Below are 24,267 nucleotides of genomic sequence, written 5' to 3' on the forward strand. Positions count from 1 at the left end.
GGGGTATCTCCTCACAGTTGCTTGAGCACCGCGCAGCCGCCTCTTCATCTGGTCCCATCACTTCATGGCAAATAGATGGGCAAACAGTGGAAACAGTGGCAGACTTTATTTTGGGGGCTCCAAAATCACTGCAGATGGTGACTGCAGCCATGAAATTAAAAGATGCTTGCTCCCTGGAAGAAAAGCTATGACCAACCTAGACAGCATGTTAAATAGCAGAGACATTACTTTGCCAACAAAGGTCCATCTAGTCAAACCTATGGTTTTTCCAGTGGTCATGTATGGATGTGAGAGTTGTACTATAAAGAGAGCTGAGGGTTGAAGAATTGATACTTTTGAACTGTGGTGTTGGAGAAGACTCTTGAGAGTCCCTTGGACTGCAAGGAGATCGAACCAGTCCATCCTAAAGGAAATCAGTCCTGAATTTTCATTGGAAGGACTGATGCTGAAGCTGAAACTCCAGTACTTTGGCCACCTGATGTGAAGAACTGACTCATTAGAAAAGACCCTGATGCTGAGAAAGATTGAAGGCATGAGGAGAAGGGGATGACAGAGGATGAGATGGTTGGATGTTATCACAGACTCAATGGACCTGAATTTGAGTAAACTCCGGGAGTTGGTGACGGACAGGGAGGCCTGGCGTGCTGCAGTCCATGGGGTCGCAAAGAGTCAGACACGACTGAATTAAACTGACAGGAGTGACTCAGCATACATAACCAGTGAATGAAGAGACTTCACCATCTTTTACTTATGTGTTTTCTCACATGGATTCAATGGAGGGGGTGTTCCTTTGTTCTTTATTCTGTCTTAGTAATTATCTCAAGTTGCCTTTCTTACAACCAGTCTTCAGAGCAAGGGAATACGTGCCAGGACAATGTAGTGGTTAGAAGTATAGGGTCAGGAGCCAGAGGGCCCCTCTTCTAAATCTAGTGCTATTGCTGATTAGCTTTGTAACCTTGGAAAATTTTCTGACCTTCATTAAAATACAGTTTTCTCATTTAAGAAGCAGGGCACCTAAAGCCAGTGCTCTGGGACAACCCAGAGGGATAGGGTGGGGAGGGAAGTGGGAGGGGGGTTCAGGATGGGGGGGACACATGTATACCTGTGGCCAATTCATGTTGATATATGGCAGGAACCATCACAATATCATAAAGTAATTATCCTCCAATTAAAATAAATGAATTTTAAACATTAAAAGATGAGATATTAAGAATTCTTACTTTAAAAGAATATTCGTGAGTATTAAATAATGCATGTATTGTACCTGGCATATAATAATCATGAACAATTTACGGCAATTTTTTAATCCTTGTGTTCATTACAATATCTAATCCTCTGTTTTTTTCTACTTTGAATAAGAATAGTGACTTCCTTAGGATGTAAAACTGCATTGCTTTTGCAAAATAAGATTTAAATTTTATTTCTATTACTCCTATGAAGATTTTTTTTAAAGTCATGTTACAGCATTTCCTGGTTTCTACCACCCCCCGCCCCAGTCCCCCACCTCACCACTCTTTCATTTTGACCATCAAGTCTGTAGAAGCTCCTTTCTCAGGGAGACAGAAACCCAAGTGCCTGGGCTATGGGAGCAATCTAATATGAATCCTTGACTGACTGAGATGCCATTGCAGAGGGGCTAAGACATAGAGGGAGAAACCAGGTTAGGACTGTATGTTTGAAATTCCCTGAACCGGAAAGTTTGCAGTTCTTTATAATGGAGCACTTGTACCTATTAATAGAGGCTGTTAACAAATTCACTTATCTTCTGTGATGTACTTATTTGCCTTCTTTGCAAACTGTGTTTTTTAAGGGCTCTACAGAAATGATATTTGGGATACAGATTTTTTTAAAACTTTTTGTTTTATATTGGAGTATGCAAGAATTAATATGAATTGCAGGACACATCGGGCTTCCCCGATGGCTTAGCGCGTAAAGAATCCCCCTGTAATGCAAGAGACATGGGTTTGATCTCTCGGCCGGGAAGATCCCCTGGAGGAGGGTATGGCAACCCACTGCAGTATTCCTGCTTGGAGAATCCCATGGACAGAGGAGCCTGGCGGGCTTCAGTTCATAGGGTTGCAAAGAGTCAGACACGACTGAAGTGACTGAGCACATAGTCGATTAACAATGCTGTGATGGTTTCAGGTGGACAACTAAGGGACTCAGCCCCACGTATACATGTATCCGCTTCGTTCTTTCTGGGGCTATTAGTAGTTGTCCTCCGCTCTTCTCAAGTAGCATATTGGACACCTTTCCAACCTGGGAGACTCGTCTTTCAGTGTCATATCTTTTGGCCTTTTATACAGTTCATGGGGTTCTCACAGTAAGTATACTAGGGTGGTTTGCTATTCCCTCCTCCAGTGGATCATGTTTTGCCAGAACTCTCTGCTATGACCTGTCCGTCTTGGGTGGCCCTGCACGACATGGCTCATAGCTTCATTGAATTATGCAAGCCCCGTTGGCACAACAAGGCAGGGATCCATGCAGGGGATACATGTATCCATTCTCCCCTAAGCCCCCCTCCCATCCAAGCTGCCACATAACATTCAGCAGAGTTCCCAGTGCTATACAGTAGGTCCTTGTTGGTTATCCATTTTCATGTCTACATGTCTATCCCCAACCCCCTAACTATCCCTTCTCCCCATCCTTTCCCTGCCCCGCAACCATAAGTTCATTCTCTAAGTCTGTGAGTTTGTTTCTGTTTTGTAAATAAGTTCATTTGTATCATTTCTTTTTAGATTCCACATATAAGGGATGTCATATGATGTTTCTCCTTTTCTGTCTGACTTCACTCAGTATGACAGTCTCAAGGTCCCTCCATGTTGCTGCAGATCATGCTATTGAGACAGTTTTTGATAAGTGTGACATTGTTAAGATCGCATAAACAGCTAAAAAATGTTGATAACATTTACAGTTACCTGTGTAACAGTTCTCTAACTAAAACATGTGTTTTCTTTTCAGCTCTGCCTACTCAGTGGCAGTTTTCCTCATTTCATTTTTAGGTTTAAAAGCATCAACTGGAATTGACTTACTTTCAAAAACTGGACCAACACAAATTGGACTTGATACTGTAGATTCACTGGCAAACAAGCAATGTCATCTAATGAACAAGAAAGGTTCTGCTGTTATAATGGAGAAGTCCTTATTTTTCATTTGTCTGAAGGAAATTTTGTAGATGTAGGGCCTAAAACAATACCTGTGTTACATGTCAGAAGAATGGTGTTTGGCAGAGGACCAGGGGGATTTGTTCAGAAATCCACTGGATTCTTTAGCATAAAAGAAGAATACTCTCATTTAAAAATTATGTGCTGCGACTGTGTTTCAGATTTCAGAACTGGAATTAATCTGCCTTATGTTATGATACAGTGCATTAAAGAAGAGAACATTTTCAAATATTTTCTACTGTTTCTTCATGGCACCAATAAATTTGAAAAGTGTTTGAGTTTTAGACTAGGCTATGAGATGAAGGACAGTATAAGGGTCCTTAATGGCCCTTTAGTTTTATGGAGACATGGTCAGACATTCTTTTATATCTCTTCTCAAACTGGTAAAGTTGTCAGTGTGTCTATGAACTTTTCCTCTGTTGAGTGGGCAGGGGAGATTGAAAATCTAGGTATAGTTTTATTAGGACCAAAGAGATGTTATTTATCTGCAGAAGAATGCACTCCAAAGCCTTCAAAATCAGATTATGCAACTTGGAATACCCACTTTTGTGCATACTCTCTTGAAAGGGCAGAAGTAATAAGTGATACATACATTATCCCTCCTGCTTATACCAGCATGATAACATTTGTGCATGTCTATTCAACTGCGATTGTCAATGACCAGTTAAGAATGTCACTGATTGCCCTTACTCGAAAAAATCAGCTGATTTCATTCCTAAATGGGACTCCTACAAGTGTGTGCCAGCTTCCATTTGGAGATCCTTGTGCAGTTCAACTTGTGGATTCAGGTGAAGAAGGCCTCCTTTTCATCATATCCTTTAGGTCCAGTGATGCTTGTGCTGTTTGGGAAAAGAGCTTTCAGGTATGGTACTTATAATCATTCAATTGGCATCATCTTAGACCTACTAAGCATCCCTAAGCTTCATAGGATTCATCCTAGAGTCTTATTGTCCAAATTGATTTTTAGTCCTGCTCTTAAAAGGAAATCATGTATGTTACAGCATTCCTTTTTCTTAAAATGATTATCTGAATGTTATTTGATAAGTTTTGCCTTGCCATTTTGAGTCATAAAACCCTTGAGTTTTTGGAAATACATGAATACATAACTACAATTATTATCTATTTGTCTTTTACCATAACTGTTTCTGATTTTCATAATGTGATAATAATTGGATTTGTATTTTTACTTACAGCAAGACCATAAGCCTTTCTGGAAAACTCATATCAGTTGTTGAACTTTGAAAAAGTTGGAAAAAAAAAGAAAAAATTGGTAGTTGTCGTTTTAAACTTGAAATCTAGAGGAGTTCCTTGAAACCTGTCATTATCCTTTTAGAGACAAATGATGGTTCTCCAGAGAAAAGCAACGTGTTAATTTTTCTAGAAAATGTTGCTTAGAGAATTGCATTATGTTACGTTTTGAAACTCAGAGTTGTCCTCTGAAAAAGCATTCACATTTTATCTATAAATAGTCATGTCTTTTAATGTAAGGTTTGAAATTGCTTTAAAATACTCACTGTTATTGAACGTTCAATAACAAGTAAAAAGGTGTAGAAAATGAAAAGGAAATTGGAGGATTGGAATTATTTGTCTACAATAATATCTCTCTGACCCTGATGTTTTGTTAACATTGCATCCTCCTGGCATAAGATGTTTATCAGCACATTCAGTTATGTGTGCTGACGTGTTAATAATTTGAGATCTTCCAAAGCAGTTTTTAGTACATTATACAGCTTTTTAAGTTCTTGTGCTACTTTGGAAAACAAGAAGCAGATACTGCCTTAGTTGGTGTGCCCTGTCCATTTCATTAGAACCTCAGTTGAAATTTCTCTCATTGTATTATCACCTTGATATGAAATATTGATAAATGTTTCAGAAAGCTTGAAAGGCTTTTTTTTTTAAAAATTTGAATGTGTATACGTGTGTTTGTGTGTGTGGAAATAGGTTGAAATTGTGTTTTATGAGACTTTTCCTTGTAGATTACCTTGATGCTAGTAGGAATTATGTGACCATGTTCAACCTCTGCACCACACAAAGGACATAAATTCTCAAAAGGAAAATGATTTGAAAACTGTCCTGTTTTTATTTTGAAAGCAATCTTTAAAAGCTCATCACACTTTTATTTCGAGGTTTTGTGGGAAGGTAGCATTTTCTGTCTTTTTCTACTCTTCATTTGAAGAAGTGGTGTGGGGAAAAGCATCTGTTAATAGTGAAGCCTATAATCCTTATTGGGGTCAGAGTAGTGGGAAGAATACTCTTAACCTTGGGTTTCAATCCCAGATGAACACCATACTAGTGTTACCTTAAGGGAGGTATTTGCTTTTTGTGACTCATTTTCTGTCTGTATGAATTTGCGATCATCCTGCCTTGAAGAGGGGAGAATTCAATAAGATGACATTGTAAAGTGACTTGGACAGCGCCTGGTGCTCAAAAGAAGCCCAGAAAGTGGTAGCTACTATTGTGTTGGACGAGGGCTAGGGCTGTCATCAGCAATGGTGCTTACCTAAGGTTCCCTCTTCACCTGGCTAAGGAGTAGTAACTTCCTGTCTCATTCACTCAGTGGAATAGTCCTCTCTTACTTGAAATGGGTCCCCTGCTCAGACACCATAGAGCTCTGCCACCGACACATTACCCAAGGCAGAGGACTGCATCACTGTTTGTGCGTGGGCCTGTCTCTGGTGGGCTCCTGCTTTGAAATCGTATCCTAGGGTTCTTTTTCGACACTAGACACCAGCCTTTCCACAGGTTATTTACCTTCGTCTCTACTGACAATCGCTATGCTACCTCTTCAGGGATTCCGTACTTCTAAGTTATTCTCAAGTGCTCAGTACTGAATGCTCGGGAGCTGATACCTACAAGTTAAGTGCTTCTAGATTGTCTCTGATACCTTGCCACTCTGGGAGTTTCACAGCTCCTGTCCCTATCATGGTGTTTATTTATACATACCTACTTAAAAAGAAAACTTGATGTAGCTTACGGTAAAATACTTAATTACTTTAGCAACAAGAATAAAGGTTAAGAATCTACAGATAAAAGGGGGAATAATCGTGTCAGAAAACCTGAGTTAAGGGAAGTAATTGCATTTGAGCAATTACACTTTGTTTAGCAGTTAAGAGAAATAAAGTAAATAAAGGAGGTTTGTAATTGAATGGAACATGCTAGTAAAGGGAAAAATATTTTTTTGATTGCCTAGTGAAAGGAATTTCCTGTTTGTGGTATCAAGAGGTTTTAAATAGTAAAATGAATACATTATTGAGTAATAAAATGGTGCCTTGGATGGTTTTGCCCCCAAATGGGAGAAAACATCAGATGCAGTCTTCCTTTGGGTTGGCTATGGATTTCATCCATCCGTCCTTTTACTACTTCTTTACAAACAGGAATTAAGGCAACTTACAAAGATAGGTGAACTACAAATAAGCATAAATTAGAATAAATAGTGAAAATCAAGGTTACTGTGTTCTGAGATCAATGCTTCATGAAGGCCCTAGTCCTTAATCCAGTGATAGGGCTTGAAAGAGAGAGCTGAGTGTGGAGAAAAACATGATTAGCTTTTCTCCTAGGCTTTTTCTTTTGAGTAGAAATTATCTCTGCAAGTTGTGACAAGTATCTTTGTAGCAGGCATTTCAAAATTGAGATCATTGCCAAGTATGTGTGAAACAGGTAGTGGTGTGTTGTCAGGTAGAAAGAGGCCAGTATGTTTAGAGGTGTGATATCTGATATGGTCAGTAGTCACTGGCTCCAGGTGGTGATTCAGCATTTGCAGTGTGGCTGGTCAGATTTAGGATGTGCTGTCCATGTCAAATACACAGCAGATTTCAAAGGCTTAGTATAAAGTGGGAGTAAAATATTAATAATTTTTCTTGATTCTGTTGAATTGAAATGATAACATTTTAGATAGACTAAAATGCCTTTTAAAAGTAAAATCACCTTTTTACTGCTACTAGAGAATTTTCTTTGATTGGCTACTGGAAAATTGAAAGTCATGCATGTGCCTTGCGTTGGTGGTTCACCTATATTTCTTTTGGACAACCCTCTTCTGGAGCTAGAGATTGCAGATGTATGTACATGCATGTGTGCATAGCTGTGGTGTTTGTGTGCTGAGCACATTCTTATTACCAGTGTCTCTTGGCATGGTTCATTATAATGCATGCTACTCGTGGTGGGGTGGTGGGAAGAAGGGAGGCTATGGGTTTACAAATAAGCTTTCTCCCTGCATGAGTGAAAACTCACTGTTTTGAGTGAAACATCACTGCTTTGGAATTAGCCTTATAGGGGAAAGATCGATATTTGATTATGTAGCTTGAAGAGTCTTATGCATTCTTGCTTGAATGCAAGTTCTCCTCTACCTGGAAGATGATGTATCCATGCTTCTGGGGTTCTGCATGGGGGTTTAAGCTTTTCTGCCTGAGGGAGAAGGAATTTCTGATCCTTTTCTGTGTTAGTTTTCCAGGGGATCAATCTGGAAGCCTTCAGCTTTATGGATCTTTAAGAAGTTGTCTTCTATTTTAAACTTGGGATTTCATATTCTTGTATAAATTTAACAAATCATTCCAATAGGCTATGATGATTCTAGGTGCCCCACTATTAGGATCTCTTCCCTTCTGTGCCCCACATAATCACTATGTTCTCTCCTACCAGAATTCAGGATATATTAATTAATTATCATTTCATATGGACTCTTACTCTGCTTTGAGAGCTCTTAAAAGTGTTTGCTAGTACATTCTAGTTACCTAACGCAACTGAATTCCTTGTGTAATTGGTCTGATCATAAATACATATCCACCAAGGCTCATGGGAGTGAGGGTTATCATTAAATTAACCAGTTAGAGAAAGAATCTTCACTAGAGTTAGTCATGAGAAGTGCTAACATTCATAAATTATAATAAAATTTTTATATAGGAATCAGGAACATGACAGCCCCTGGACAAATGTTGATAAAATATTAAATATAAGCATCTTGCTCTCTACAAATTTATGACTCCTTATGTCTTCTGATCTCCCAATATCTTTATTTTAGTTTGGTTCTTAGTGCTTGCACTACCATTTTCATGACTTACTTGTAAGATCGAAGATGACAAAGTGGAACTACTTGTAGCAAAAGGATTTAGCTCACTTTATGTGTATTCATGTGTTTCTTTCTTTGTTCCTTCTTTACCACTCTCTTTCAGATCGCTGCCAAGTGGGAGAAAATTAGTTCAGTACTGATAGATGACTTCTTTGGAACTGGAACAGAACAAGTACTGCTACTTTTTAAGGACTCCTTGATTTCAGATTACCGGAGTTCCTTTGAAATAATAGGCCATGACACCTTCAACTCTTCAGTAGGTTCTGTTTACTTTTTATACATTACTTTAAAAACATTTTAGAAAATTTGAATACTTTAAAGCTTTTGACTTACCTTTAAATATTTATTTCATACTTTTGACCCACCTTTTAAATATTTTGATTTCATACTTAAAACTTTGAGAACTTAAAAATACATACACTGAATCTTTTAAATAGTAGACTTTCCTTTCAACAAATGTTATACAATTGTAAACCAAATGTTAAACCAACAGTATACCATTACTGTTTTTGGTGTAAATTTGAAATATAATGTATCTGGTATTTGCTCATGATAATACTGTAAATTAACATCATCATTGCTTCTGAAGAGCACATTTTATGCCAATAAAGCATGGTGATATTAGATTTATTAAGGAATAAAATCAAGTGAAAGTGCTTTATTAAAAGAAGTAACAGTTCACAATGTGTGAAGATTTTGAACCTAAGAGAAACAATACCCCGAAAGTTTCAGGCCTATCTTAAATACCTCTGAGCCTCAGTTTTTTTATTAGTAACATGACAATAATTCTTATTTTCTCTAGTTAGGACATTTTATAAAAACCTAGTAAGCTGATACTTTTTGAGGCAGTATACAAATGTTCCATGGGTGGTAATAGTGGTATTCATTTTTTTCCTAGTTAGGAGAAAATGGTATATATTGTGGCACACTGCTTTTCGGATAAACTTTAATTGTATTTTGTTGATCTTAGGAATTTTTTAGTTTATTTCAAAATTTCAGTTTTAATGTGCTTTTTTGTTTACTAGGGTGAAACATTGGATAGCAGTGAAGATGTCCTGTTTGAGGACAAAGAGGAGAATTGTTATTTGGTGGTCCTACCTCTGGAAAGAAGATTGCAAGTTAGTGTCTGTTTCCTTTTGCTTTTTTTGGATTAGTGCTGTTCTAAATGAAGGAAAGAACATTGAATGAAAGGTCCTTAAAGTATAAGCAACACAGTGATTGGGGAAAAAAGAAATGGTACAGGTTATCTCCCGCTTTTCAAAAGTTTGCTTTATGCTACTTTGCTTAATGCCATTTTGCTTTATGCCACTTTGCTTTTATGAAAGACCTCCATTAGCAAAAACTGTTTTTTGCTAACCAAAAGAAATCTGAAGAGGAGTTTTGGTTTTATGAAAAAAGTTGAAAGCGAAAAATAGTGTTCAGCATTTGTTTTGCAACAAGCCATTGCAGCACACATCCCAAGTAGCAACAGTAGTCCCGCCAAGCTCCTTTTGCGGACCTTATCTCAGCTTCTCAGCAGCCAGCCGCCTTGGCTTTCACCTGGGTCTGTGAGCACCTGGGCTCTATCTTGATTTATTTGGTGCATCCCTAACCAAGATGTGTCCTAAGGTAATTGCTACTTTGCTTTACACCTTTTCTTCTTGGTTAGTGGGGAAAACCTGTATTTCAAAGGATCTATTTCCTTTTTCGGTCCCTCTGTAAAAGCTCTTAAGACATTACTTATAAACGTATCATCTAAAATGATAGTTTTTTGAGTAAGATTGTGTAAATTTGATAAAACTTATAAAAGATAAACATCTGACTTTTCGAAAACACGTATTTTGTAGTTTTAGGATCAGTATACCGTTACTCTTTTAAAAGAGCAGCAAATATGATGAATGATGACATGTTCCAAACATGAATAGTTTACCTTCAAGTTTTCCATACAAAGCTCTCTAAAAAAGGTTTTGATTTTCTCCCAAGTATACAAAGGTACTGCATATTCCTTGTAAAATACTCAAACTTTAATGCCAAGAAATATTAAAAAGAGACTAACAATTATTATTATTTTTTTAATTTGTCTTCTTTCTTTTTTTTTTTTTATTAGTTGGAGGCTAATTACTTCACAACATTTCAGTGGGTTTTGTCATACATTGATATGAATCAACCATAGAGTTACACGTATTCCCCATCCCGATCCCCCCTCCCACCTCCCTCTCCACCCGATTCCTCTGGGTCTTCCCAGTGCACCAGGCCGGAGCACTTGTCTCATGCATCCCACCTGGGCTGGTGATCTGTTTCACCATAGATAGTATACATGCTGTTCTTTTGAAACATCCCACCCTCACATTCTCCCACAGAGTTCAAAAGTCTGTTCTGTATTTCTGTGTCTCTTTTTCTGTTTTGCATATAGGGTTATCGTTACCATCTTTCTAAATTCCATATATATGTGTTAGTATGCTGTAATGTTCTTTATCTTTCTGGCTTACTTCACTCTGTATAATGGGCTCCAGCTTCATCCATCTCATTAGAACTGATTCAAATGAATTCTTTTTAACAGCTGAGTAATATTCCATTGTGTATATGTACCACAGCTTCCTTATCCATTCATCTGCTGATGGGCATCTAGGTTGCTTCCATGTCCTGGCTATTATAAACAGTGCTGCGATGAACATTGGGGTGCACGTGTCTCTTTCAGATCTGGTTTCCTGGGTGTGTATGCCCAGAAGTGGGATTGCTGGGTCATATGGCAGTTCTATTTCCAGTTTTTTAAGAAATCTCCACACTGTTTTCCATAGCGGCTGTACTAGTTTGCATTCCCACCAACAGTGTAAGAGGGTTCCCTTTTCTCCACACCCTCTCCAGCATTTATTGCTTGTAGACTTTTGGATAGCAGCCATCCTGACTGGCGTGTAATGGTACCTCATTGTGGTTTTGATTTGCATTTCTCTAATAATGAGTGATGTTGAGCATCTTTTCATGTGTTTGTTAGCCATCTGTATGTCTTCTTTGGAGAAATGTCTGTTTAATTCTTTGGCCCATTTTTTGATTGGGTCATTTATTTTTCTGGAATTGAGCTGCAGGAGTTGCTTGTATATTTTTGAGATTAATCCTTTGTCTGTTTCTTCATTTGCTATTATTTTCTCCCAATCTGAGGGCTGTCTTTTCACCTTACTTATAGTTTCCTTTGTAGTGCAAAAGCTTTTAAGTTTCATTAGGTCCCATTTGTTTAGTTTTGCTTTTATTTCCAATATTCTGGGAGGTGGGTCATAGAGGATCTTGCTGTGATTTATGTCGGAGGGTGTTTTGCCTATGTTCTCCTCTAGGAGTTTTATAGTTTCTGGTCTTACATTTAGATGTAAAAATATGGAACGCTTCATGAATTTGCGTGTCATCCTTGCGCAGGGGCCATGCTAATCTTCTCTGTATCGTTCCAATTTTAGTATATGTGCTGCCGAAGCGAGCACAACAATTATCTTTAATTCTGTTACTGTGATATAGCCAGTTTTAACACTTTGACTTGCATATTCTTATTGATGTTTTTAATGAATATATACAAGTTTACATGGAAATGTGATTGTAAGTTGCTTGTTCTCACATAATCTGCCTTTTTTCTTTCATAAAAATTTTTAAATATACAGAAAATTCGTAGAATAATACAGTGATCATCTCTAGTCCCCATATAGATTCCCCTGTTGCTACTTTATAAAAATCATATTTGCCTCATGTGTTTCTGCTTGTGTGTATGTACATGTATTTGAAAGTTGCAAATATTCAATATTCCACTCTTACATGTTTTAGCAGGAATTTCCTAAAATAAGGACATTCTCCTGTGTAACCCCAATACCATTATTCACTTAGAAAGTTAATATAATCTCTCAGTTTTATTTACTCTTCAGTCCATATTCAGAGGGCTTCAATTGCCACAGAAATGTGTTTCCTTGTGTTGTCCTTTATGTTTTACTGTATCCCTGGCAAAGTTTTTTGGTGAAGGGCCAGATAGTAAATATTTATACTTTGCAGGCCCTTAAAAATTTTTTTTGCAAGTATTTTAATATTAAAGTGAATTCACTAAATACTTAGTGAACACATATTAGATGTTAATGCAAACAGTAGATAAATAAAGCACCATAATGGACAAAGAACTGTAAAGGAAAAGGTAGATTACATTAAAAACTTTTGTGCTCCAAACAAAGTAAAATAATAAGACAAATTTTATAAAAGGAAATTGTAAAATTTGACAGAGGATTAATTTTCTTAATATAAAATGCATTCTAAAACAGTATTGTTGAGTATATAAAGTGGCCAAGTCTCTTGAAAGGAAGTTTGTTATAGCCATTAAAATGTGAATTGCATGTCTTTTTACTCTTACAATTTCACTTCTAGAAATGTGTTCTAAGGTTGTACTTATACATGTAAGCAAAACTGATTTTATAGGAATATTTAAGTAGTATTTATAAATGCAATTCAGTCAAAATCTAAACATCCATCATTAGGAGTATGGTAAATCAATTATGATTTAACTGAACCATGGAATACTATGTAGCTGTCAAAAAGGATAAGGTACTTTTTAATACAATCTTTAAGTGATGCCAAATAATTTAATTTATGAAAGCATGGCTTTTAGAAATTCCACTTCTGGTAATATGTCACTTAATTTTTTTTTAATCAACTCTAATAATAAAAACAACTTAAAATGGTTGTTGAAATATATATATTTTTAAGCTTCAGAAAGCTGAAAATATTAATATAAGAGTAGATTAGCAGACCAAACTCTAAAGGCTGGAACCCAGAGAGACAAGCAGAACATGATTTTTGCCCTGGAAGCATTCTGTATTTAAACTAAAGCAGTAGGACCCTCAGTTCAGTTCAGTTCAGTCACTCAGTTGTGTCCAACTCTTTGCGACCCCATGAACCGCAGCATGCCAGGCCTCCCTGTCCATCACCAACTCTCACAGTCCACCCAGACCCATGTCCATTGAGTTGGTGATGCCATCTAACCATCTCATCCTCTGTCGTCCCCTCCTCCTGCCCTTAATCTTTCCCAGCATCAGGGTCTTTTCCAATGAGTCAGCTCTTTGCATCAGGTGGCCAAAGTATTGGAGTTTCAGCTTCAACATCAGTCCTTCCAATAAACACTGAGGACTGATCTCCTTTAGGATGGACTGGTTGGATCTCCTTGCAGTCCAAGGGACTCAAGAGTCTTCTCCAACACCATAGTTCAAACCCTAGTCACCCAGCAAAACCAATGTAAAGTCCTCTGCAGGAACACATTTATCCTAGGCCTCTTCTGAATCTCACAAATAATTTTTTAAAGAAAATGAGCCACCCACATGAGTGGGTAAGTGAGCACATGAAGAAACAAGGCATTCTGATTAATGATTCACAGAAAATAACCAAATACCATCTGTAAACAAGTATCCACATGTTACCACTAGCTCTTACTGTGGCTAAAAACATTTCTAAGTGCTGGAAGGCCTTTTAGAGATGAACATATCTACCCTCTCCACCATTTTGCATACAGGGAAGCTGATGGAGAGCCAGAAATATGAGGTGGTTTGTGGAGCTGGAACTGGAGTTCGGCTCACTGTTCTTTCCGCTCTAGAGTTTATTTTCCAGCCACTCGTTGAAGGGGGTAAGGCACGGCCAGGACCTTGGAGACAGTTGTGCGTGGGTCCAGGAAGGTTCACAGTGTTGGTGGGAATGCTCCACGACTGGGCATCCACCCTGATGTCTGCCAGCAGGAGGGGGCGAGGGAAGCTGGGGTAGTGAGCTGATGGGGTGCTGCAGAGCAGTGGCAGGCCCGAGCTACAGCTACTAGTGAGAAGTGGATGAGCTGAAAAGTGAGTGCATACAGAATGACTCCACCTGCAAAAGTTCAGAAGCAAAAGACACACACAAAGTAAACATATTCTTTAGGAGTTGATATGATGATGGTAAAGTGATGAAGACCAACAAAGAAGTTATCTTGAAAGGGGAGAGTAGTGTTGCCTCCAGTGGAGAGAGGTTCTCGATTGGGGAAGGCCCATGGGTTGCTCCGAAAGTGCTGCTTTTTTGACCTGAGTGTGGTTCCAGTGGTTTCTACTTCATCCTTAGTCTGTGAATTGTTTATTTATCTTGTGTACTTTTCTGCGTGTATGAGAGCAGTCACAATAAGAACAGGAAAGCAAGATTCAGTGTTACCCAGTACTGTGTGCTCCTGTATTTGGTTTGGGGTGGGTTTTATTTGTTTTGGGGGAGAAGAATGAAAACATCCCTTAACATACACATGAGAAAGTTCTGGAAAGGTAAACAGTCTTTTGTCTTTATCAGTGGGATTGAGGGTCTAGGAAGGGAAAGTGAGATGTCTTTGTATGTTGTTTCAATACATTGTCATGGGCTTATTTTATAGTTTTATAACAAAACTTGTAACAACATAGAACATTTCAGTAGTCTGATGACTCACGATTTATTCCTGGAGTATTGGGATCATGTTGACAAGAGTCAGGAAGAGAGAACACGGAAAATTTCTGAGGGGGTCCTCATTGTCAACCTGCCCGTGTGTCCCTCTTCTTCCACCCCCTGCCCCTCCAGCATTTTCAGACTTGGTTCTCCACCTTGGACAGGTACATCTCACGTCCCCTCAGTCATGAATTACTCAACCAGTGAGTGATGGAGAGTGAGTGATGTGGAACCCTCAGAACTAGGCCAACATAGGAAGTTTTAAAATATTAGCTAGAAAAATAAAATAAAATGAAATATTAGCTAGACACTTGACATATTTTGTGCAGTGAGGTAAGATAGGGTTCAGTCTTCATTCTCCAACTTCTATTCATTGATAGAAGGAAAAAAAATTATCTGTTTTAAAATGTAATTTAAAAGAAAGGCAAATACAGGGTGTATCTTGTTTTTTTCAATCTAGAAAAGCATGTTATATTAAAAGCCAAATTAATACTTGAACAGTCTCAGATCACCATCTGCAATGAAACAGCTTCTAAAAGTTCAATGGCGTGACTCTTTAAATTTTCAGAAGTAAAATATATTTCATGAATGTTTTATCCTTAGTACTGATATCTATTTATCTGGTATAATAACAGTAACAGTTTGCTCTTTGCCCATTGAGAGCCATTTTATCTCCCTGGTAGTTAAGAGTTAACCCCAGCATCGAGTTTATTTGCACAAAAATAAACATGTGACAGTTGGGATCTGTTATGTGTTACCTTTAAAATTTTGCTGTAAAGGTCACATAAACAGAAGATTTCAAGCAATATTAAATCAGAAGTAAGCATTTCTATTCATAATGAGACATCTTGTTTTTGCAGAAATTATTTCAATAAGAAAAAGTTTTCTTGTTGGTGTAGTCCTTATTTTTTATGCATATTGATTAAATTCATTCATATTCATATTGATACTTAACTCAGTTATGAAACATGTGAATACACTGACATTGTCTCAATTTGATATGGCTATTGCATTTATTTGCTGTATTATTTTCCTTTGTAATTAGAGATTTTTTTAATAAAATAGTTTTGCTCTGAGTATTCATTGCTGTCTGTAGGAAAATGAATTAATAAGCAAATTTGGAGAAGATACCTACTGAATTATTAGTATATTTGGTTTCATTTGAAATCATATCTCTGACAATGGTTTTTCTTTATGCTTTATAGGTTGGTTTCATTTCTCTTTGGGAATTACAGCAGCATCTCTTGCTTAAGGAAAAAATTATATCAAAATCTTACAAGGCTTTAATGAACCTGTTTCAAAGAAAAGATGATAGTACATTAAGTGCAGAGGAGGTAAAGTTAAAAATGTGACCATTTTATCATTTTACGAATTGAAAATCTAAAAGCTATTTAAGAGTTATTTAAATTGGAATATTGGAATGTATTAGAAAGTGCTGCTCAGTGAGTCAAGAAGCACAATGGCAGGGATTATGTAATGGTGGGCTTTTATGACATTGAAAAGTGGTTAAAAAACCAATATTTAACCAATTTGCAAATTATTCTGTAAGATATTAAAATCTCAGTTGTCAGGCACCTTGAGGAACAAGTTTTTTTTTTTTTTTAAAGATGTAACTATTAAACTGTTTTATTTGCATAGTTTGAATAGAAATTGCTCTTAAGTGAATTACAGTTAACCCTTGAACAACAGGGTCAAGGGCTCCAGCCCCATGTGCAGTTAAAAATTCACAAGTAGCATTGCTGTGCACCCTCTGTAATTAGTTCCCCATCTGCAGATTCAACCAACCGGGGAGTATGTAGTGCTATAGTATTTACTATTGAAAAAAATTCACATATAAGTGAAAGTGAAAAGTGTAGTCACTCAGTCATGTCCGACTCTTTGCCATGGACTTTAGCCCACCAGGTTCTTCTGTCCATGGGATTCTCCAGACAAGAATACTGGAGTGGGTTGCCATTCCCTCCTCCAGGGGATCTTCCCGATCCAGGGATTGAATCTGGGTCTTCTGCTTTGCAGGCAGATTCTTTACCATCTGAGCCACCAGGGAAGTCCTCACATATAAGTGGACCTGCACAGTTCAAACCCTTTTTGTTCAAGGGACAACTGTATATGTTTTCTGACTTCTTCAACAGAATATATTAATTATTATTTTATTTTGTGTTAATGGTGACCTAATTTTATCTTTAATATAATGATTGTTCTTTTAGTCTATTGCATGATTCATTTCTAAGAATATTTATTCCTCTAGTTAATGTCCCTAAATTGCTATGTCTTTTCAGTCCTCCTATTTGCTTTTTATTATTTTATTCTCATTTTCCTTGTGGTTGACCATCGTAAGAACCTCTTCAGGTACCTTGCAGTTACTTATGCTGGTGTGGTAGTGTAAAATATTAGCAAAAACTGCTTTGACTTCATAAAAAATAGTGTTTATACATATTTTTTTCATACAGAGAAAGACAGTATAGTATAGTTGAATTACAGATAAATCAAGACAAGCTGGACATAGACACACTTGAAGTTGCATATTTTCTTTCCTCAGGTGACTTTAACATCTTACTCTGACTTCCTCTAAGATTTACCATTCTTATAATGGTCTTTGCCTTTTGTCTGTATTTCAGTCTTAGCAACATGAGGATTTTGGCCCCAAATGATTCCATTAATGTAAGAAACAGAAGCACATCATGTTGCATTTCTGTATTACTATTCTCATCTCCTGGGGACCCTCATGCAAGTGCTGTTGAAAGCCATTGTTCGGTCTCCCCATTTCCCTTCCCTACTTGAACCCAGTGATTTTGCTGGTATTAGAAAAGGGGAAGAAATGTTAGAAACTAATGCAGTGAAATCACTGTCTGCAAGGCACTGTTTTGAGCCCTTTAACACTTATCTTTAAAAGCAATTCTGGCAGGTAATAAAAATTTCTGTTTCAGGTGAATACCCTGCCTCAAATCTCACAGTTAGTGGCAGAAGTATCAAATTCCTAGGAACACATTTAGTTCACTAGAATGTAGATGCCCATATCTTTTCTCAGTAATTACCATGCAGAGGGGCAGTATAGAGTAATAGTTAATATGCACCATGGGCTCTGGAAGCGGTTGGCTCCGGTTCAGACCCCAGCTCTGCCTCTTGTCAACTGTGTGACCTGGGACAAGGTACTTAACCTCCCTCTGCCTCAACTTTTCCTTATCTGGGAACTGTAGATAATAATACTACCAACCTAGGGTGCTAGAGTTATTGTGATGGTTAAACATATTTATACACGAATGGCATTTAGAACAGTGCCTGACATATAGTAAGCATTCAGTAAGTGTTTTGTATTTTTTATTATCATTACTCCTCCTCCTATTTACATGTGTATTATAAATCCATATGTGTGTGGAAGTGAGTGAGTGTGGCCTGGACTTTTAAGAAGAAAACTTTACCATCAACTGTACTTGAATTTAAAAAAAAAAAAAGGAAAAAGAAGAAAATTTTGGCAATAACTACACTTGAATGAAAAAAAAAATGAAGAAAATTTTCACAAATATAGTTTAATCAGTGTTATTCATACAAAAATTTCCAATTCTAAGTTTAGTGTTAGTCACTGATAAAATAAAGATTGCCTTGTCTTCAGCATGCCTTGGGCACGTATTGTCAGATTATTTTTCAAAATGGACTCAAGGTTACATCCCTGCTGGCTCTGTATTGGGTATCCAGAGCCTTATTTACAGTTAGGCCATGCTTCTTGATCCAAGGGTGGTTGTTGTTCAGTCGGTCAGTAGTGTCCGACTCTTTGCAGCCCCACGCACTGCAGCACGCCAGGCTTCCCTGCCCTTCACTGTCTCCCGGGGTTTGCTCAAACTCATGTCCATTGAGTTGGTGATGCCATCCAACCATCTCATCCTCTGTCACCCCCTTCTCTTCCTGTCTTCAATCTTTCCCAGCATCAGGGTCTTTTCTAGTGAGTCAGCTCTTCACATCAGGGGCAAAGGATTGGAACTTCAGCTTCAGCGTCAGTCCTTCTAATGAATATTCAGGGTAATTCCAAGTAGATAGTTAATTGTATGTTTTTTAAATTTTATTTTAGTGAATTATGTATTATCTATGTCATTGATAATAATTTACTGTAAAGTATGTAAGCCATAAGGCCCAGCCAAAAACTGGTTTACATTGTCTTTTTGTTTTGCTACATTTGGTATATTTTTGTAATCAGTTATTTAAACATATTTTTCCATAAGGAGTGTCTTGTTACTCTTTGTGGTGAAGAAGAAAATCCTGTCTGTACCTTCAATGAAAAGTTATCAGACCATTTTCAAGATTCAGAACAGCTAGTAGAGAAGATATGGTATCGGGTAATAGAAGACAGCTTGGTTGTTGGAGTGAAAGCCACATCTTCTTTGAAGGTGTAAGTAAATTCTAACATGATAGTGTCATCTTGATCTATGGAATAGCACTGTCCAACAGAAGTATAATGCATGCCACATAGTAATCTAAATGTTCTCGTCGTCATACTAAACACAAATAGAGGGCTTTCCTTGTGGCCTAGTGGTAAAGAATCCACCTGCCAGTGAAGACACGGGTTTGACCCCTGATCTGGGAAGATCCCACAAGCCGGGAAGCAACTAAGACCCAGCATAGCCAAAAATAAATAAATATTTTTTAAGAGAGTAGGGTTTTTTTTTTTTCTTATTTAAGAAGAAAGGTGAAAACTCTACCCCAGAAAGAAAATACTGGCGTCATTTTACCTTTCCTGTCTCTTAAAAAAAATTCCCTTTGTAAAGTCCAGCATATTTACAATGTTTTCGCTTTCCGGTTTCAAGAGAAGTGCTATTACAGGATCTTTGGAACTATGTTTGCTTTTATACTTAATTTGAAAATCTGTTTTACATTTGAAATGATTTTACATTTGAAATGAGAGGAAATGAGAGGAAATACTTGCTTTTATACTTAATTTTCAAATCTATTGTACATTTGAAATGAGAGGGAAGGAGAGAATAAACAATTTTTTTTTTTTTACTGTTTTAAGGCATTTAATCATCTGGTTGATGACCTTTTAGACTTAACTGAGCTCTGTATTTTTTACAGGTCTCTGAATCATGTGACTTTATTGCTGTCAGTGGATCAAGGCCCTAACTCCACCTTTCCACTTATTAAGTGTCAAAATAGGATATTTAAGTTGACTCAGAATTCTTCTCCAGTACTAAGCTCAGTGCCATATGAAGTAGGATCAGAGGTAAAAAGAATCAAGTTGAGTGTTGATAGTAAAGAAGAGAAAGAGAAAAGCGTTGTTTGTGAACAACCCTTGAAGAAAGAGTATGTACAGATGATTACAGCTGTAACAGCTCTTCCGCCACTTTTAACATTCAGTAATTTTTGTTGCATTGTGCTGCTACAAATGAGAGAGAATGGTAACTCTTCTGAAGCTCATTATGTTCAATGTGGCAGAATTTTTTTAAGTGTAGAAGATCTTTCAAGTGGGAAATACGTGCTGACATTTCCAGAGAAGAAACCTATAGGTAATTTTTGTGGGTCCTTTTTAATCATATACCTAATTGAATCAGAAAATTTTAAGAACTCCTTTTATGTGATCCTGGACAGAGTCTAATGACAGTGCTTGTGATGTTTTTGCCGTAGAACACATGGAAGATCTCTTTACACTTCTTGCAACATGGCACAGAGCTGGTTTTCAAATCACGTCACCCATGTTCGTTCTGACTTCAGTGAAGCTATGGCTCTTAGAACACATGAAGTGTGAAGTCATCAAAGAATTTCCAGAAATTTGCTTTTGCAAAAGGCCGGGAAGTTTCTATGGGACACTCTTCAATTGGAAACAAAGAACACCATTTGAAGGAATTTTAGTAGTCTATTCCAGGTATTTCACGTCAAATTGGAATTGGTCCAGGGAAGAGTGTGTGTGTGCGTGTGTGTGTGTGTATTCCAACAGGGATCCCTCTAGTAGTGTTCTGTGCCATTGTAGGACATGTCCAGGTCATGACCTGGTACAAGGTGAATAAACAGGTGGTCTCATTTAGAAACCGAAGCTGTTTTAATTATGTTTGTTTTTGGTTTTTTGGTGGGGTTGATTAGGTAGGGCCTAATAATTTTAGGATTTGCCTTTGCTCCCCCACAATGGAATTTTACAAATATAATTTTGATTTCATGACTCAGAGAAAAACTTTAATCAGGAAGCAACCTAATCAGGTTATTAGTCAGTAGGGAGGCCTGGCGTGCTGCGGTTCATAAGGTCGCAAAGAGTAGGACACGACTGAGAGACTGAACTGAACTGAACTGAACTGAGTTGGTTAGGATATGTATACAGTTGTTCTTCTGTATCCACAGAGGATTGGTTCCAGGACCGTGATGGACACCAAAATCCATGGATGCTGAAGTTCCTTTTATAAGCTGGCTTAGTACGGTCTGCCTTCCATATCCATGAGTTCCATATCCACAGATTCAACCAACCACAGGGCTGGCTGTATCTGATTACTACTGTCTGAATTGTATCAGTGACCACCTGCATGCATTATAGGTTCTATTCATTACTAGAGGATGTAGAAATGAGTGGTAACTGATTATTACAATATGTTGTACATGACCATTTTGCACTAAGTTTTGTAATACTGTGTTTGTTTTTTTTTTTATTCCAGGAATCAAACAGTTTTGTTCCAGTGCCTTCATGATCTCAGCACGGTTCTCCCTGTGAACAGTTTCTTCAAATATCTAGAGTTAGAAAGTGAGGATTTTCTAGTTGGTCATTTGGCAGTAGCTTTGGAGAAGGAATTGGTCACCCTTGGTTCTCCTTCTTCTGCCTTAGTGAAGGTTGAAACGAGCTTGGTGCAGAATTGTGAAGTAAGCAAAGAAAAGAGTAGTGATGATGTGGCTGCTTTATCAGACATAAAGGAAAGCATCCATCGCTACAGAAAAGAACTTCAGAGAGAAAAGGAGCAAATGTTGGGGACGAACTTAAAAGTGAGTGCTGCTCTTTACAGAGAAATGACTTTAAAATTAGCTGAAGTTCAGCTGAAATCAGACCTTGCTGCCAAGCAACTGACAGATTTATAATTATATTCTCAGTTTGATTATTTTAGAATATTTTTCCCTGCCATAGTGCTTTGGTCCTACTTTTTCATTTCACATTATATGCCTCCTCTGTAAAATGAAGATTGAGGCTCACTGTGGAGTCTTTGGTTTTGAAGATGCATAAAATAGCCTGCCTTAGAGCAGCACTTCTTACCTGGGCTCATTTTGCCTCCCAGAATGGGTAAAGAGACATTTGGCTATAATTGGAGATACTGTTTGGTTGTCAAAAGTAGTAGTGGCGGGTGGGGAGAGCAAGAGGTGGGTGCTATTCGAATCTAGTGGGTTGAGGCCAGGGATGCTGCTAAACTTCCTACTCTGCACAGGACAGCTCCACAGCAAGGAATGATTCAGCCCAAATGTGAGTACTGCTGGGGTGGAGAAATCCTGCCTTAGCGTTTCCACTTAACACGCAAGTGATTGAACAATATTTTGTTTTAAATCTTCAAAAAAAAACTTAAATAGTCCTTTTATTATTTTCTGCTTACTGAAATCTTGTTGTTGTTATTGTTTAGTTGCTAAGTTGTGTCCAACTCTTTGGAACCCTGAGGACTGTAGCCCACCAAGCCCCTCTGTCCATGGGATTTCCCAGGGGAGAATACTGGAGTGGGTTGCCATTTCCTTCTCCAGGGGATCTTCCTGACCCAGGGATCAAAGCTGCATCTCCTGCATTGGCAGGCGGAATCTTTACCACTGAGCCACCAGGGAAGCACCCTAGTAAAACCTAGCATATAAAAATCAACTTCAAACAGATAAACAAGGTTTTCAGGATTCAGAAGGTTTTGTAAATATCAAGCCCCTGTGGAAATTTAAATGGCAGAGTGTCTAGGTGATACCACTAAAATGAAAATGGTGGAAACCCTTATTAAATTCAATTTTATTAGAAAACCTCTCTGAAATTGTAAGTCTACAGGCATGTGAAAATTTTGGGGCATTTATCTGAAAAGCATCTCTTTTAAAAGGCTAAGTATACCTCACAGGCCACTATTTTCATAAAGTTGAAAATGCCTTTAAGCCATCTGAAATTCCAACTCTTGGCAAAGCTAAAATGTAAAATCCTAACTAAAGTAACTTAAAGAATGGGACACTTTTTAGGGACTGAGAAATTTAAGTGAAAATTATCTTTAGTTGAGTGATTTTTAAGGGGTCAAATTCGGCATTTTAAAGGAATAAAAATTCAACCTATTCTCTTTTCTTTTTGGAAAAAAATAAGATTTCTGAAATAATAAGAGAATGTCAGGGGAAGGGAAAAGACACGGAAAGATATGGGCCAAAAAGAATGTTTCTGATCCTTTTTGCTCTAAAATCTGTAAGTGGGATAGAAGTTTCTGTCCCAGTTGAAAGAAAGATGATTTTAGGAAGCAGCATTTCACGCCAGTAGCAGTGAAGTGCTAATTTTCGCCTGTGCCTCAGATGTGCTTGTCCTTAATGATCAGATGATGCAAGTGGGTTTTTACAAAGCTAGGTTATTACTGTCTTGGTTTTTATGGCTGTCCATATAATATGCTACTTCTTTTTTTAGTAATCCATTGCAAATTGAGATAGCACTTTATAGCTCTACTTCTATGAAATTTCAATGAAAAATATTTCAGACTTTCTGGAAATGGAAATATGATAATTTCAGGATTAATTGTGGAAATCTGGAAGCAGTATGTTTCCATAGATGTAATGAAGCTGCCCATGACATGTTCTGAAAGAACAACCAGGTAGAAAATATAGGAACTAAGTTGTAAAATGGAGGCTGCCAAAAAGCTAAACAGAATTTAATTATAATAGTTTATGTGTAGAAAAGCTAGAATATTTTTTAAAAGCATGTTTATTTTTTATTTATAAAGCAACTAAAAGTTATTAATCTGTGTGTATCAAATAACCTCTTTACAAGTGAGCTTTGTACTCCAGTATAATTTTTCTACATACTACAGACTAGAAAGGCCAAAGTTTGAGGAAATGACGCCCTTGGCTGTGCTCTCATGATTCAGTTGTATTTGCCTCTGTAATAATCATATTCCTTTGACCACTTCATCAGGAATCTGAGACTCCCCTCAGAAACCTGTCCTCCCAAAAGGAAACCCTCCTACATTGTTGGTGGGAATGTAAATTGGTGCAGCCATTATGGAGAATAGTATGGAGGTTCCTTACAAAAACAACATACAGTTACCATATGATCCAGCAATCCCTCTCCTGGGCATATATCAGGCACCTCCTGTCTCCTCACCATGCAGTTTTTCTTGTACTACAGATATCAGCAGCTTTACGGGACAAAAGTGCCTGCATGCATAACTGGAGGTCAACATAATCGTCCTGAGCAAGGAAACTTCTTTAGCATCTTTAACTTCACCTTGGATTATCCATTTCCCCACAGCATCAGCCAGTTACCCCCAAAGTATAAGCAGTGTTAGGGACCAGTAAAACATACTTCTAGTAACCAGCCAAGGCATTTAGCATGAGATACCGAGTCTATCAGAAGTAGGAGGCAGGTGTCATGTGGTTGACTGCGTGTTCCACATTGATTTCCTCCTTTTCTCATACCAGAACTCTCATTTTGCTCAGGAAATTTCCTTCCCACTAATC

The 24,267-nt window shown here is 37.6% G+C and overlaps 1 protein-coding gene and 1 non-coding gene across 8 annotated transcripts in view; one reads left to right on the forward strand and one right to left on the reverse strand.

The window, feature by feature from the left end:
• Positions 1 to 24,267, forward strand: part of FANCB (FA complementation group B) — a 346,913-nt gene that overhangs the window by 7,308 nt on the left and 315,338 nt on the right. For 5 of the 7 annotated variants that reach the window (XM_061136009.1, XM_061136008.1, XM_061136010.1 and 2 more), the window contains exons 3-10: positions 2,962 to 4,026; positions 8,330 to 8,482; positions 9,252 to 9,344; positions 15,852 to 15,980; positions 18,858 to 19,024; positions 19,705 to 20,135; positions 20,254 to 20,491; positions 21,267 to 21,588. In XM_061136009.1, coding sequence (XP_060991992.1) covers positions 3,094 to 4,026; positions 8,330 to 8,482; positions 9,252 to 9,344; positions 15,852 to 15,980; positions 18,858 to 19,024; positions 19,705 to 20,135; positions 20,254 to 20,491; positions 21,267 to 21,588 — 2,466 coding nt within the window. In that variant the 5' untranslated portion in view covers positions 2,962 to 3,093. Of the gene's footprint in view, positions 1 to 2,961; positions 4,027 to 8,329; positions 8,483 to 9,251; positions 9,345 to 15,851; positions 15,981 to 18,857; positions 19,025 to 19,704; positions 20,136 to 20,253; positions 20,492 to 21,266; positions 22,058 to 24,267 lie in introns of all 7 variants that reach the window. The other 2 variants (XM_061136012.1, XM_061136011.1) reach the window with 1 other exon arrangement.
• On the reverse strand, positions 11,566 to 11,672 carry LOC133053387 (U6 spliceosomal RNA). The gene has a single exon (XR_009692280.1). It is a non-coding gene; the product is annotated as a U6 spliceosomal RNA (small nuclear RNA).

This window comes from Dama dama, chromosome X (genome assembly GCF_033118175.1).
Source record: "Dama dama isolate Ldn47 chromosome X, ASM3311817v1, whole genome shotgun sequence".
Lineage (NCBI taxonomy): Eukaryota > Metazoa > Chordata > Mammalia > Artiodactyla > Cervidae > Dama > Dama dama.